This window comes from Dermacentor andersoni, chromosome 6 (assembly GCF_023375885.2).
Source record: "Dermacentor andersoni chromosome 6, qqDerAnde1_hic_scaffold, whole genome shotgun sequence".
In the NCBI taxonomy this organism is placed as follows: domain Eukaryota; kingdom Metazoa; phylum Arthropoda; class Arachnida; order Ixodida; family Ixodidae; genus Dermacentor; species Dermacentor andersoni.
This window is the reverse complement of record NC_092819.1, coordinates 44272297-44288143: the sequence shown is the minus strand read 5'-3', so window position 1 is coordinate 44288143 and position 15847 is coordinate 44272297. Positions and strand designations below refer to the sequence as shown.

Genomic DNA, 15847 nt, shown 5'->3' with positions numbered 1-15847 from the left:
GCTTACTGTTCATTCAGGATGACTGCATGCCGAAACGTCAATAACGTGTCATTCGCTCTCGTGTGCCAATGCAGAGACGCTAAAGGAGCATGTAAGAGGTGAGGTGAAGTATCCGCGTGTTCTCTTGACCGTGTTGTTACTTTTTCTCCCGCGGCTTCCTTGTTGAGAGCGACATTCAATATCTGCATTCCTGTTCGTTAGTACAGCTGTTAATTCAGTAGCAATTTCTATCGATCTTCTCTTAGGAATTGTGATTTGTTGATCATGGAACTCTCATGTTTCATCCAGCCAAGTAATACAAACACGGTGGTGCTAGCGAGGTTGGACAGGAAGGGAGTTTCTTTTTTATTATAGTTTAAGTAATAACGTGGACACAGCACTGCAACAAAATAAAAGCGTAAAGTTTACTCGATGAATGTTTCTGGGAGTGATTTATTTGAACGCTGTGTCAGTAAAGCTACTCTACTGTAGTTATGCATCTGCTACGACTGAATTGCATACACAATACGTGAACAAATACAGTATAATTGTTACAGAAAGCACTGGTCTAATAATTATTCAAGCTTTGGCGAACTGAACCGATGGACAATAAGGCCTTTCAATATCGCTGGCTTGGCGGAAACTCGGGTTACACATACACAAATTGTATACGGGTGAGCGGTCACACATACTATTCCAAACCGTTAGGTAATGTGTGTGCGTGCGCGCGCTTTGCGTGAGTGCGTTATACACTACAACGCGAGCTGGCGTCGACCTAGACCGTATCAGCGTAGCATGTAGCCTCCTTCACAGCTCTATTTAGTAGCTGTGGTGGTAGGTGTCATCATCATCATCATCATCATCAGCCTGGTTACGCCCACTGCAGGGCAAAGGCCTCTCCCATACTTCTCCAACTGCCCCGGTCATGTACTAATTGTGGCCATGTTGACCCTCCAAACTTCCTAATCTCATCTGCCCACCTAACTTTCTGTCCCCCCTGCTACGCTTCCCTTCCCTCGTAATCCAGTCCGTAACCCTTAATGACCATCGGTTATCTTCCCTCCTCATTACATGTCCTGCCCATGCCCATTTCTTTTTCTTGATTTCAACTAAGATGTCATTAACGCGCGTTTGTTCCCTCACCCAATCTGCTCTTTTCTTATCCCTTAATGTTACACCTATCATTGTTCTTTCCATAGCTCGTTGCGTCGTCCTCAATTTAAGTAGAACCCTTTTCGTAAGCCTCCAGGTTTCTGCTCCGTACGTGAGTACTGGTAAGACACAGCTGTTATAGACATTTCTCTTGAGGGATAATGGCAACCTGCTGTTCATGATCTGCGAATGCCTGCCAAACGCACCCCAGCCCATTCTTATTCTTCTGATTATTTCACTCTCATGATCCGGATCAGCAGTCACTACCTTTCCCAAGTAGATGTATTCCCTTACCACTTCCAGTGCCTCGCTACCTATCGTAAACTGCTGTTCCCTTCCGAGACTATTCAACATTACTTTAGTTTTCTGCAGATTAATTTTTAGTCCCACCCTTCTGCTCTGCCTCTCCAGGTCAGTGAGCATGCGGTAGGTGTAGGTGGATGCATTCCCCTAAACAAACGATGGCTGGACGTGTTTCTTCTATTACGCTAATGATCTCCAAAGAGTGCCGCGATCATTTCCTTTTTGTTTTGCCTTTCCTGCAATACAAGACACAAACAAATATTGATGCTCAAGAACACACTCCGCAGCACGAACTTAGTGTGCGACGTCGAAATCGCGCTGTCGGCCATCTAATGACTACCACTAGCCTCTTCGCTCAATGCGCGCCTCCATATCGCGCGTATCATTACTGGCGAAGCTAGCAAAATATACAGCTCTTCCTTCTGCTACGAAGGAACGTTGCAGCGCGACAACTTAATGCTACGACGACGAAAATGCGATACATGCGTTAACATCTAGTAAATACAACCCCGTGGCATGCGCCATACGATGCTCAGACGCGTCTTGGATAATATACACCTACCTCGCCCACTACACCTTCGCACTTGCATTCCCGTGTGCCGCCTGATTAAACCGAAGGAAGGGGAGCCTTTTGAAAGGCTGCTCGCCTTTGTTCATCCTTCGAGCCATCCCAGAAGAAAAGTAGTTTTTTTTTTTTGTCGAAACCTGGTGACCGTAGTACTTTATATCGGGAGCCCCCAGAACGAATGTATATCTCTCTGGAGTTGACACTTGAGCAGGCCTTGGCAGCCAACCTTGCACAAACCTTGTGAGGTTTTTCCTGGAGCTACAAGTTATTTACAGCGATGACTAAAGGTAGTTGATTCAGTCATCGTTCGCAGGAACTTTCGGAACCTTCCACGCGTTCGTACATGTTCATTTGCTCTATAGGGTTCACTGGCCCTCGCTTTATTTTCATGTTGTGATTGTGAAATGTGTTATGCAACGTTTCGTTTTTCTTTGTATTGCTTTTCTTGCACTCATTCTTTAGGCAAGCAGGACATAAATAAATTTTGTTTCCTTTTAGTTTGTGTGGTACTGCTATATTTAGACTTTACTAATAAGTGTAGGTAGCAGTGGGTTGATGCACAACGCAGTCAGAGACGAGCTTAGTCAATGACACGTAAGCATTGCTGATTGAAACAAGCGTCTTGAAAGAAAAGATGACATTGACGCCTCTGGCCCCATTTGTTCCCGAAATCACTTACTGAACTTTCGGACATGATTAACTGGCTGCAAAAGAAGATTTCGTGCTGACGATAGACTGTTTTGTACCGAAGGCTCGTTTACGTAGGCCTTAAGTTGCTACAATAAAGTTGACTTGTGCGACCTCCTTCCGTATGACACATTGAGCTGTTCAGGCTGAGCTTGCAAATTTTGTACACTCTTTACTGCACATGGCAATTATTGCGGCGTTCTCATCTTCTATGTTCAACACACAGGACCTCGAGTGGCGCAAAGAGAACGGCATCGATGACTTGCTGCACAGCTACAATATACCTGATGTACGTATATCGCACACTTCGCATTCGCATCCAAACCATTCCTACGATATTGACACGTGTGCTTGCCTATCTTTATCGGGCGACCACGTTTCGCCGCCTAACAAATGTTATCGCACAGCGCGGGACGCGCCTGCATGTATCGGAAGTTTCTGGAATCTTATCGATTCATCTATCCGCTGTCTGTTGTCGCCAAACCTTGCGTAATCAGACTGCATGTATGCGCGACGCGAATGGTGTAGAACTTTGTGGAAGGCACGCGGGTCCCAGCGATTACTCTGGAACATCCGACGACTGATGTATAAAAGCCGACGCGCTTGACCCGCTGATCAGATTTTCGACGATCGCCGAGTGTGTTTGCCGCTATCGTTTTTCTTTGAGTGTAGCCTGCTTTTGAGAGCACAAGTTCGCCCAATAAACGCTAGTTTCTATAATCACAGTTTTGCTGCCTTCTTCGCCGTCACCACTACGTGACAATATTTAAGAGCTGCCTCGCATCTTGAGTTATGAACGTCTCCCTGAATCACCAGTTATGTTATGGAGCTCAGATAAAGATTTATCTTTATATTCACGTATGCACCTTAGCTGGCAAGATGATTAGGATAATTGCTGTTAAGTCTTGTATAGCCTTAAGTGGATAGGCGATCGATCGTTCTCATAGCAACGTATTTTATGATCCATGCATCAGCAGTCACCTATAAACTTCACTTTGCTCAGCTGCCGAATACAACTCATCTGTGCGCCAGCCTCGAAGAACTCTTTCGAAACAATGCGGCACTTGAGTTGGAAGCCCCAACTTGCGTCCACCAATCGCAAACGCAATCGTGCAAATTCAGCTTTCCTCACGCCGTGTGCTTCCACATCATTTCGTTGTCTCTTCTCACTATCAAATAGTCTCGAGCACCACTGCACGAACCATAAGCCTTTCAAGCTAGCACAACGTTAGGCATTTCAAAATTAGCGTATCGAATGGTTGCAAATAGTCGCTGGTGCATTTACTCCGTGTAGTTTTTCTTTCCCTCCCCCAATGTATGGTAGCCAACCCGATGCTTGAGCTCATTACCTTTACTCACATTTCTCTCTTGTCTGTCCTTGCTCATAACAATTCCCACGCGAAGCAAAGTGTAATACTATATTGTAGGCTGTCTGTATGTTTCGATTATGTAGTACTAAACTATTTGCACTTGCGCGCTGACGAGCCACAAAGTATCAGCAGTCAGAACCATGCGACCACGTACCATTTCGACAGTTCAGTACTACCCATCGCTCAAGTGGCATTGTTCCACACACTGCATACATCACGTGACGTTTCAGTGGCTGCCAAGTCACTGCGGCGTCATAGGAAATGAAGACGCCGATAAAGCCGCTTGGACAGCTCTTGAAGACGCACAGGAAGAGGCCATACCACTTTCACGGTCCGACGCAGCCAGCAGGCTTCAAATGCTTGCACGGGAGATCACGCTGTCTCTATGGTGCACACCAAGCAGCCAGACCAACCGCAGCAATCATCAACACGACCTGCCCTCATTGATGCATCTCTGTATGCCAACTGGACTCCGCCGAAGTGAGGCCACCCTGCTTTATCGCTTATGGCTAGGGGTGGCCTTCACGAAATCCTACTCGTTTCGCATTGGAATAGCCGACAACGCTCTCTGCAATGCCTGTCTTTGCGAGGAGACGTTGGAACACATTCTGTGCGACTGTCCTGAATATAATGTTCAGAGACAGTCCATGGCGTCCGTTCTGGACGCCATGGACTGGACAATACCAATAGACCATTGTCAGTTGCAACCATCTTCACGTATCGCCGACAGGAGACATCGCAGCTGAAGGCGACGAAGGGACTACTTCGGTTTATGAAGGATACGGGCTTGGACAAGCGGCTGTGACAGTGATGTCGTGTACCGCGCAAGAGTGACGGACTGTAACTGACGATGTGTTTGCTGTGTTATGTGCTCTCTCTTTCTCTCCTCCCATCTTTCATCCCCCCCATCCCGCTCCCATGTGTAGGGTAGCAAACCGGTTCGGCTAAACTGGTTAACCTCCCTGCCTTCCTTCTCCACTTTTTCCTTCCTTCCATCCTGCATTCATTTTTGCAGGTAATAAAAGAGAATTTTCCCGGCGTGGTTCTTCACCCATGCAAGGACCGTCGACCCATGTGGATAATTCCTTCATGCGTCGATATCAAGTGTAAGCTGTGTTCACCGACCTCACTACGTTGAATGCACGTTGATGCACCCATTGCAAGGCCTCCACTAAACATCTCATCATCCCCATGCCTGAGGCGAACTTTCATATTCGATAGCTTTCATTAGCAGTGGCAGACGAGTATCACACGCTACGTGAACTCGTAGGAAACTACGTGTGCTGTGCCAGGCGCTCGGCACGCCGTGTGAAAATTCAAAGCTTGCATTTCGATATTCAAGTTCCTTTTAGATTATGACAAATCCTTAGCGCATAAAGCACGAAAGCACAGTACACAAGGGGGTTCAGAAGTTAAAGAACTTCGTCTGCAGAGAGGCAGACAAAGGCTCCGTAATATTAATTCTAAACATTTTTTGCCTCCACTAGCAACTTTCCGGTTTTTGTCTTACTGTGTTGCAAGACTGCGGTTCCAGTCTTGTACGATGCGAACAGTCTTGCCTGTTCGCATCGCAAAGAAAAGTGAGCAAGAAAGCTCGGAACTTTCTGTCGAAACATTAATGAGATTCGCTTCCCGGCCAGTATTTAAATTTTTGCTTTATGTATTCTCATTTGCTGGAGCAGCGTTCGTGGCAGCCCTCACTCGAGCAGTGGTGCAGCGCCACATCGTGTACATGTTGGAGTACTTGGAGTCACTTAAACGCAACTCCAAGCCAGAGGTAAGAGCAGCGTAACCGGTGAACGTGTGGCATGGGCCTCTATATCTTTTTGTTGTTGAACAAAATGCACTAAACTTCCTATTGCGAGTGTGTTATGCCATCAGGCATTCTTCAGCACTGCATCCGTGTATTCATACTCAAATTATTTTCATTGCTGTCTCGCTCATAACCATATTTATTTTCATGACCCCCAGTGCGTGTTCTTGCTGGAATCTAAAGTATCTTGATTATCTCGTCGTTCCCTCTACTGATAAGAATTAGCGTTCCAGAGATTAGTCATCACCACAGATACTCCGTAAACCGCACTCATTGGGTTTGTTTAACGAGCCTTCCGAGTATACCCTAGTACCTTATAAGCGGCTCGCAAAGGCTCGTGTGCAGCTCTATTTTGCGTGAGTTCGCCGCATACTAATGACCAGCTGGTCAGCTGTTTGCCCACCAATGCCTGTGGGTTGCTGCTAGGCACTGCACTGCAGTGTTTGCCATCTCACTACATAGCGCATAATGCGTACGCTGATTGCACTGCTCGTTCAGCTCACAGCAACTCCTCAGAGCAAATCCAGATACCTTTTCATAGGAGTGATGGTTCAGCTATAGCGTCTTCCAGTGCGGGGCACTTCCAACGTGGTATATGGACCCGGAGCAGTCGTATACAGGTTTATTCATACTTACAACCCCATGTGTGATTTCCTCGAACCGTGTGGCTCTGCAAGTGGTGATGGTACATGTGTGCATCGTATTCGCTTGAAGAAGAAGATTTTAATGACTGGAAAATGTAGAGAGGTCGGCCGGATAATGGAGCATCTGGCCTGCTACTCTACGTAAGGGAAGGGGAAGAGGGGAAGAAAAAGGGTCACAACGGGGGATGATAATGGGAGGAACGAGGTGAAGGTCACATTACACAACTGGTATCACAGGCGTGAGTCCAGGCCCGTGTCACCTAGGAAACGTGAAAGAGCACGCATTGTCTCTGTCGTCTGCCAACTCTGTGGCCATGCGCCTAGCAAGAGGTCCACCGACAGTGGTCCATTGTGTAAATGTCTCAAGGTATTTGTCATTGTCAGTCTTTCGCGCGCATACTCAGGGCACACCACGAGCACATGTTCTATAGTCTCTACAGCGCCACACACAGAACAGTCCGGGGAGTTTGTCCGTCCAATAATGTGCAAATATTTGCGCGTGAAGGCGACGCCTAATCGCAGTCTGTGTATCAGGCATGTATGAGGGCGAGGAATTCCACGCAGAATAGGAAATTTCATATCGGGATCCAGCCTTATAAGGCTTCGCTTGAATGTTGCCAATACAATGTACCTTTTATGTAAAATTGAACCGGCAGGAGCGTAACTCTGTGCTATCTGCCGCCTCTTCACACTCCAAAGGAGCGTCAAAGGAGTGTCCGCACTGAATGTAGTACCTCAGGGTTCACACCTTCAGCTACAACCGGCACTTGAAGCGCGTGCTAGTGCCGCCTCTGCGTGCCGAGCTACGAAGGCACTTTTTAACTTTTGCGTGAGACACATTAGTCTCGATGAGGTCCTGTACTGTGTCTTGCGTTTATGTTTGTGTTATTACTTTTCTCTTGCTATGTGTGTGTCGCATGTCCTCTGTTTATCCTTTCATTTATCTCGGCATTAGCCTGGAGTAGCACGCTATAGGCGTGCCGGTAGGCAAACCTCTACAGCTTTCTTTCTCTCTATTTTCATTTCTTTCATATCTTTCAGGATTTTCATTAGGACTCTCATTCTATTTCGCTAGGATTTCGTGGAGAAGTGGGGGGGACTGAACTGTTCTTTCTTGCTTTACTAGATGGACAAGGAATTAGAGTCCCAGTACCTCGTGATAGATTTCGACAGGTTTAGCCTGCTTCAGGTGCACAGCTTGCAAGGTGAGCCACTCCCACGCCGTTTTCTTGCGATAAGTGTACGGTGAGTTAGCGCAGCTATTTGTGAAATAGGAAAAATGTTTCTTAAGATGATTCTGGATTCAAGAAGCATTAATTTCGTGTAGCCTCATAAATTTTCACAACACACACACAAAAATATGCGCTGGTGCTTGAACTGACAGAAGTTAAGCGCGCGTTTGCGTTCATGTTTCTTATATTCATTTTGCCTTGTCCTCACAACGAACTTGCTGACGCAAAATATATTCGGGAACTGTCGGCATTCAGAGTGTAGCAGTAATTATTATTGCTATTAGCATCGTTTGGTAAAAAGCTAAGTGCAGTACTTTTGGTGCTAGCCGCACGTGTATGGAAAAATAATCAAATCCTGTGCCAAGATTGTAAACATGACTGAGCGTGGAAACAAGGACGAAGGAACACGTACACTAGGACGCACATAGCTCTTTCTGTAGTTTCGGAATAAGTCAACTAGCCCAACCTGAAACTATAGTATTAATTAAGCCAAGAACGTGTTTGCCTACTGACTCATTTTTCTAGCACCAATTTTCAGTCTACCACCGCTAATTCGCAGGTATTGGGTAAACCGAACTGTGATGCTTCATCCACAGCTGGTTGCATGGGCAAACTTATCGAATTTATAGTAGCGAGTAGCGAGTGTGTGAATGGTGAGAGCCTGGGCAATTTTCGCTGTTAGGGACCGTCAACTTAATCGGACGCGAACGGTCTGACGTAAGCATAGAAACATGACATCAAATATGACACGGTCGATCGTGTGACTTTTGAGATAGAGACGCAAGCTTACGGTGCTTTTCGACAGTTCGCCATTGGTACGACACAAGTGCCATTGTCTCGCTTGCCATGATGATCGTCCATAGCTGTTGTCGTGAAGGATTCTTGCGTACGAATGACTATGGCACAGATCTCAAAGAAAGGCAGGCACTCAAGTCTAAAAACAGGTATCTAAACAATTACTCGTAAATTGCAAATAGCCACTCGTAAATTTAAATTCTAAGAAAAATACATTTGCAGGTTTGTCGGCGCCACACTGCTGTGAGCCCAGGCCTGGTGTATTGTACTAACTTTTGGCTCTCTGACGACGCAGCAATGAGGACGGTCACTGACATGCTGAAGACGATAGAAGAGCACTACCCTGAGTGTTTGGAAAAATGCATCCTGATCAACGGTGAGCTTCTGTCCGAAAATTAGGCTCTCGATATTTCCCAAACACAACTCATTACTCATCTCTAGAATTCCTACTCCGTTGTGATGCCAACTTATCCCACCTTTACGACCGCAATTAAGCATCTCTTTTATCGCTAGGGTCTGCTTCATGAATTTTATCTACGCATCGCAGTATAGTCTCGGTAAATCATGTCACTTAGCTCTCTGCCGTACTCGACTGCGCATGGCTTCCCTAGGATTTAAGAAGTGTGCCAAGTGAAGAGAAGCACAGTCAAGAGCGGCAGAGAACGAAGTGTGTTATGAAATTAGGAAAATTTTCAGGCATGGAACGGAGTGAGCGGACACAAGACAGGGGTGATTGGAGATTGCTCAGAGAGTCATTTAATCTTCGGTGGAAATAGAATAAAAGCGTTGTGGGGCTCCAGGTAGCAGAGAGGCTGTACCTTCAGCTTTGACTTGGGTATCACGTGAGTGCTTAGACGGGACATTTGGGCATACGTGCTCAACATGCGGGCTGAATTTTGCGCTGCAGTGCTGTTTGTAACTATTTAAGCGCGGGAGAGGTCCATTACATACGAAAAAGGGACAAACAGCGCCGGTACTGAATGCATGAATCCCCGCTACGGTGATTGGCTGGTGTAGGAGAAAAGCGCGCTTCGCCGCCTTTCTCATATACCCAAATTATACTGAGGCCAATCATGTCAGAAATGATTTCTGTCATGATTGTCTTTGTTGAGGTCCATGCGCGATGGCTTCTCGGGTGAATGTAGTGCACGCAAGCGTCATATCGACGCCTTGAATCATGCGCCTAGCACGGCAATTAAGCCAACTTCTCAGCCTGGAAGTCGAAGTTAGCGGTAGTTTACGCTCTCATCTTCTCTGCACGTAGTGAAAAAACGGCAGAAAGTGACTTTGTTTCATATTACAAGACAGCGACTGTAAAGCTTCTGATGATTCTCAGCTCTACACAAGTTATGCTCAAATCGCTAAATTATTGCAGCACGAGCATGTAACAACTGCAGACGAAATACCAGCAAGTTGATTCACTAATGAAACGCTTGATGCAGCACCCTACTTCTTCCCATTTTTCTGGCAACTGGTGCGGCCCTTCCTGAGTCAAAGGACAGTCGACAAGGTGGAAGTGTTTGGAAGAGGTGAGTGTCAAGCCCAGTTCCTACTCTGAACGAGCCATGTAAATGTCTGCAGCTGATCTGGGTGGGTGTAGCAAAAGCAATGAGGACCGATATCGTGCCGCCAGTTATTGGGGAAGATCACTAGAAACTACGCTTTTAAGTCATTGTCTGTACTTAAAATGCGAAGGAAGTCTGCGTCCAACACTGGTTTTTTGATCCTACTTTGAACGTTTCTGTGAAAACCCGCTTATGCAGAAAAAAAGCGGGCGACACCCTTAGTATACCGTAGCAAACTGACGCATGTGTTTACATCCAGAAGCATATGCTCACCAGGGAGACCGCGAAGAAGGGCTATCAGCTCCGGAAGAGGCAAACGCAGATCGGCAGGCACGAAAACGACGAGGAGTAGTATTTGGCCTACTAGGTTTACTTCATAATAATTTAGAGTTACACTGTGCACTTGGTGAAGCACAGAACGTGCAAAATGACGTCATACCGGTCGTCGGCGGCCTGCCTAACCGGTCTGGCCTCCCGTAGTGAGGTTGAGCCGTGGATTGCTGTCTCCTGGCTCATCCCGATCAGGCTGGGCTTCTCCCTTAAAACGTCTTTCGCAGCACGCAAGGGACCAATGGATTCGTTAGAGATGCAGGCCTCTCCATCAGCCATCAGCTCAGACCAATCAGGCAAACCGACGCGAGGCAATGAGGGCGAGAGTTTAAGCGGCCAGACATGATACCGAAAATAACACCACGCGGGAAACAAAACTAACTACGGCAGCTTCATAAAGCAACGTGGGAACCGACCGCGACACGTACACGCATTCTTCCCCGTTCGTTTCGCGGTCCTGTCGAGGTCGGCAGCGTGGAAAAGTCTGTTGACGTGACATGCCCTTAGACATAGTTACTAACGTACGACTGCGTCGGCCGGGCGCAACCACATGACCGATGCGCCGTTGTGGCTACTTCCGCCAGCGCTAGCACCCCCATGCAAAGGTTCCAGTTTACCGCAGCCCACGTTTTCGTGGTTCTGCTTCTCGGACCTCACTCTCTGCTCGGCTTCTCTGCCTCGAAGAAGATTCAGCAGTTAGTTTTTAGATATCCAGCTTGAATTCTTGGAACAAGACACGTGTTCAATATATAAGCCTAGAGCTAATAAGCCCTTCGTAACGTACAACTCCGCCCATTCAAGACTTGTTAAAAGAAGCATTGCTCTCCTACTCCTGGAAATATTTTAACATTGTGGTGTTATCACAAGATTTATACAAGGCTGAAGAACCAATCGGAACGGTTGTCTGCAGCAGGGTTTCCAAAGTACTTGCAGGTTTCTGTAGCAGAGGGTTTGCTGAAACGACGCCGTGTAGAAAAAAGCAATCGAAAAACAGCAAATCAAGACGCAAAACAAACGTAAGGTAGCGGTTGTGCCCCACCTTCACCGGACGGCACACTGTCTTATCAAGAATGCTAGTCGCACGGACACAAATGTCTTTTTTTTTTTTTCAGCTCCCGAAAAACTTAGGAGAGTGTGTCGGTTGACCGACCCATGCAGAAAATCTGCGGTTGCGTATTTTAACAGACGTCGAAATCCTTTTGTGGATTGTGAAGAGGCAATGGTGTACTAGTTGCCGCTGTCCTGTGGTAAGAAGTGCATAGGACAGACAGGACGGTGTCTTAATGACCGTTTAAAGAACATAGCTTAAGTGCGAAAAATTACGTGACTGTCATCTGTCTGTTCACTGTCACGAATGCGGCTGCGCTCCTTTGTTTGGCGATTGTGTTGTTCTGGTCAGGCACAGAGATAAGGATGTGCGCGAAATTATTGAGGCAAAGACTATCAATTGGAGTGGTCAAAGCTGTGTAAGCATTCCGTCTATCGACCTGTTACAAAAGAAAGCGACCCTTTTGGAAAGCTCAGTTCGACGCATTTGATAAGTTGTGGCGCTATGGTACATGGTGTATAAAGGTGATTCTTTCCTCGGAGTAAATGTTGAAGTTAGCGCATTGGGTTAACCTCTACCTTCTGTCCTCGCCCCCTGGCGCTAAATATGGTATCCAAGTTAGAGTACCAGCATGGCCAAAATACAGCAGTTTTAATTTTCCTTTCTTTCATACGCTATATAGAAGACTGGAAAGAGCGTCTCCTGAACATCGTGGACGCGGCTTCCCTTCCCGCTATCTGGGGGGGAGACATGACGGGACCCGACGGAGACCCACGATGCAGGCATAAGGTTGGTAAAGTAAGAGGCAGTGCGGCACACACCGTCAACTCAAATACGTATTGTACGCAGCTAACGCCCGTCTGTCAAGTGATATTGGTTTCTGCGTGAAACTGGAGATACAGAGGCATTCTGCGACGGTTACTAGAGCCTGCTCCAACCAAATTACTGGAAGCTTGCTACCGGAATTACCGGAAATTACCGGAAGGCTGGTATGGCCTGGTTTGCGAGGCCATATGTCGAGCATGCCACTCTATAGATATAGGTGGCATGAAAAAGCGATGCATAAAATTACGCACTCGTGCATACACGCACGAATTGTACACAGGCAACAAGAATAGACAACTACTACGTAGACGAACGTCTCGAATTAAGGCTATGTTAGCGCTTTAGTTGCACACAAAGCACTAGCATGAAAGGAAGAATCTTCGTCTATACCCGATGGTTCAGAACTACATTCATTTGGGCTAGACAGTGCATACTTGAACTAGGAAAGAACAGCGCCAACTAAGGCAATCACGAGCGGGAGAACGACACAGGACAAGCGCCAACTTCATCTATATTTATTCGCTGAAAAGTCAGAAAATAGAAGGAAAATCAAAGACATGCCCACAAGGTACCACAATGGATTATCTGCCACTCCGTTCAAGATATGACATTTCGCTTTTAAAGAGGGTCACAGACGTATCGCTAACACAGTTTTTTTCCTCTCTTCTTGATATGGAAGGCTGCCAAACCTCACGTGCCTTTGTATCTCTGCTTCTGCCAAGAATTTTTATCTCTCGAAACCGTGGTTCACCCTTCTTCCAATGAGGCATTGTTTCCGTGGAGTGTGCTCTGCGGCTCGGTCGCACACAGTGCAAGTTGCGCAATGTTGCGTCCCAGTCGTGCTTTCGGCTCCTCGGAAGCAAGCACAGCTCTGCGCCCGCGTCGCGAGCGAGCGAGGGTACGAGGAGCAGCTGCAGCAGAAGGCATGGCAAACAGATTGTAAAGTGTTGCACTGGTGTGGTGTATGAAATACCATTGATCTGCGAGAAACCTTATGTGCGCCAAACGGGTAGATGCGTAGATGAGCGCGCAGCTGAACATATGTGCGGTCACTAAAAGAAGGAGCCGCGCATCTTTCGCAACATTGCGCAGCTTGCACTGTGTGTGACCGGGCGGCAGAGTATAAACGCCACGGAAACAATGCCTCAACTGGAAGGAGGATGAACCACGGTTCCGAGAGATAAAGATTCTTGGCAGAAGCAGATTTACAAAGGCACGTGAGGTTTTAGTCATTCCATATAAAGAAGAGAGGAAAAAAACTCTGTTAGCGATACGTCTGTGGCCCTCTTTAAAAGCGAAATGTCATATCTCTAACGGTTTGGCAGATGATGCATTGTGGTACCTCGTACGTATGTCTGTGATTTTTCTTATATTTGCTGACTTTTCAGTGAATAAAGATACATGAAGTTGGTGCTTGTCCTGTGTCGTTCTCCCGCTCGTGACTGTTTAAGATGGCGCTGTTCTTTCCTAGTTCAAATCTGCCCGATGGTTGCACGAAACTGAAACTTGAAGTGGAGCTACGTCTTAAGGCAGTGAACAGATTGCCGACACCTGACCTGACTGCTACAACGCTATGTGGCCTGCTCCGCTTCCCGGCACACTTTTGGCGAACAACTGAACGATTCACCTCGAGACCAGTGCGAACCGCGGCAACACCTTGCCTTGCTTCCGCTTTCGTTTAGGTTAACTACGGCGGACGGTTCGAAGAAGGCTTCGACCGCGAGGCGACTTCTCTTTTCGGCGAGAGCGGAGTCCAGCAGCGGATCATCGGACGCCGTGACAGGTGGGAGCTGCCGATCAGCGTGTCCAAGGCGGGTGCCCGGCTCACTTGGCGGTTCCAGACGGCCGCTGGAGACCTGGCCTTTGGACTCCGCACGAGCAGCGGAACGTGTCTAGTTCCTTTGGAACGTATCGAGGCGTGCAGCTATGTACCTCAAGGAGGAAGCTGGCAGTGCGACACACCTGGAACGTGTACGTACCAGATCTCTGCTACAGTCCTTGTTTGCGTTCGCGTGAGTAGGCAATGACATGAATACTAAAGAAATTGGAAACAACCCTTTCTAACTAATTCATTTTGCCAACGGCCCCAACGTCTGTATCAGGTTACTTGACCAAACGAAATTTCGCCCTAGTTAGGAGTTCAGGGTGACCATGAAATCGCGGGCTTAATCCCTATATAGCAACGAAGGCCGCCTTACGCTGCGCAGGAAGGGAGGTGGGGGGGGTATGGGCGGAACACGCTCGTGTACCTTGAACTGGGAGCGCGTTATACAATCTGCACACGCCCTACGAAATAAGTAAACAACGAAGGCCGCATTACGATGCGCAGGAGGGGAGGGGGGTATGGGCTCACACGCTCGTCTAGCTTGCACTGGGAACGCGTTATACAATCTACACTTGCTCTACGAAATACGTAAACTAGAAGGCTAGCCGCGTGGCATCTGATAGTGAAAGTTGGCGTCCACTCCAATACCTGCCAACTCTGCCTTTCGCGAATCCACCTCCGCCGTGCATATTCCAGACGAAATTATTACATTGAACACGTACATCAGTGAACCTCAGTCGAACGTTTTGCTATGGGAAATTTGCATGCTGTGCTCGGCGAACGTGCCGTTATATAGCCACCACTATTTTGTTTGCGGTTGACTGCTAAGCGCACGGCGATATTGCCGCGACGATCGTTGATGCTATCAGTGTCCTTCTGAAACGTGTCTTCGTGTGTTTGCTGCAGACGTGCTCGAGTTCGACAACACCCACAGCTGGCTAAGCGGCAAGACACTCGCCTACACGGTGGACTTGCGTGCCCCTGAAGAGAGCGCTTGACAGACGGACGCGCTTCAAGGGGGCATATGTGATCAGCATGAATGAAATAAAGAGTACCTTGCTACATTTTCATTCAATTACACCACTTCACACCACAACGTTACGCATGAAGCCATCCTCTCTGCTCTCGCATAGGTAGGAGTGGGTGGTCGGATGTTTCAATGGATACGGAGCTATCTATCCATGCGATCCTTCTTTGTAAGCACCGAGGAAGGTCATACTTCTCTACGTTATAGCTACCGCGGCGTCCCCCAGGGCGGTGTACTTAGCCCCGTGTTATTTAATCTAACACTAATTGCTCTCCTTGAGCACGTGCCAACCACAGTCAGGCTATCAATGTACGCGGGTGACATCTGCATATGGACATCTGCAGTAACACGCCTACAGTTGCGAGCGAGAATTCAGAGAGCCGCCACACAAACTGCTATCTACCTCCGTAATCGAGGCCTGGAAATTTCCTCCGAGAAATGCGCACTAGTGCCATTTACGCGCAAACCCATGGCGAACTACAGTGTAATGATAAATGGCCAAATAATACGACGGGTCCGATCGTACAAGTTTCTAGGTGTCATAATCGACAGGGACTTGTCATGGAGCCCACACATATAATACGTGAAAAAACGGTTGACAGGCATCTGCCACCTGTACAAGTTTTTCGCTGACAAGACCTGGGGAATGTCGCCTAGTGCCATGTTACAACTGTACAGGGTGCT

General features: G+C 47.4%; 1 protein-coding gene across 1 annotated transcript; it reads left to right on the top strand.

The window, feature by feature from the left end:
- The first annotated feature begins 2870 nt into the window (after nt 1-2870).
- Nucleotides 2871-15204, top strand: LOC126521990 (SEC14-like protein 2). Its single transcript, XM_050170758.3, has 9 exons — nt 2871-2978; nt 5075-5165; nt 5742-5836; nt 7643-7721; nt 8839-8919; nt 9986-10072; nt 12169-12275; nt 13994-14282; nt 15043-15204. The coding sequence occupies exons 1-9, from the start codon at nt 2871-2873 to the stop codon at nt 15132-15134; spliced, it is 1029 nt and encodes a 342-aa protein (XP_050026715.2). The 3' UTR covers nt 15135-15204.
- The last annotated feature ends 643 nt before the right edge of the window (nt 15205-15847 follow it).

Bases quoted from the DNA above. Each gene is read 5' to 3' on its own strand.
- LOC126521990 (XM_050170758.3), top strand. From the start codon at position 2,871: ATGGCAATTATTGCGGCGTTCTCATCTTCTATGTTCAACACACAGGAC. The intron at 5,837-7,642 runs GTAAGAGCAGCG...TTGCTTTACTAG, and splicing joins AACGCAACTCCAAGCCAGAG to ATGGACAAGGAATTAGAGTC. The intron at 7,722-8,838 runs GTGAGCCACTCC...CTGACGACGCAG, and splicing joins TCAGGTGCACAGCTTGCAAG to CAATGAGGACGGTCACTGAC.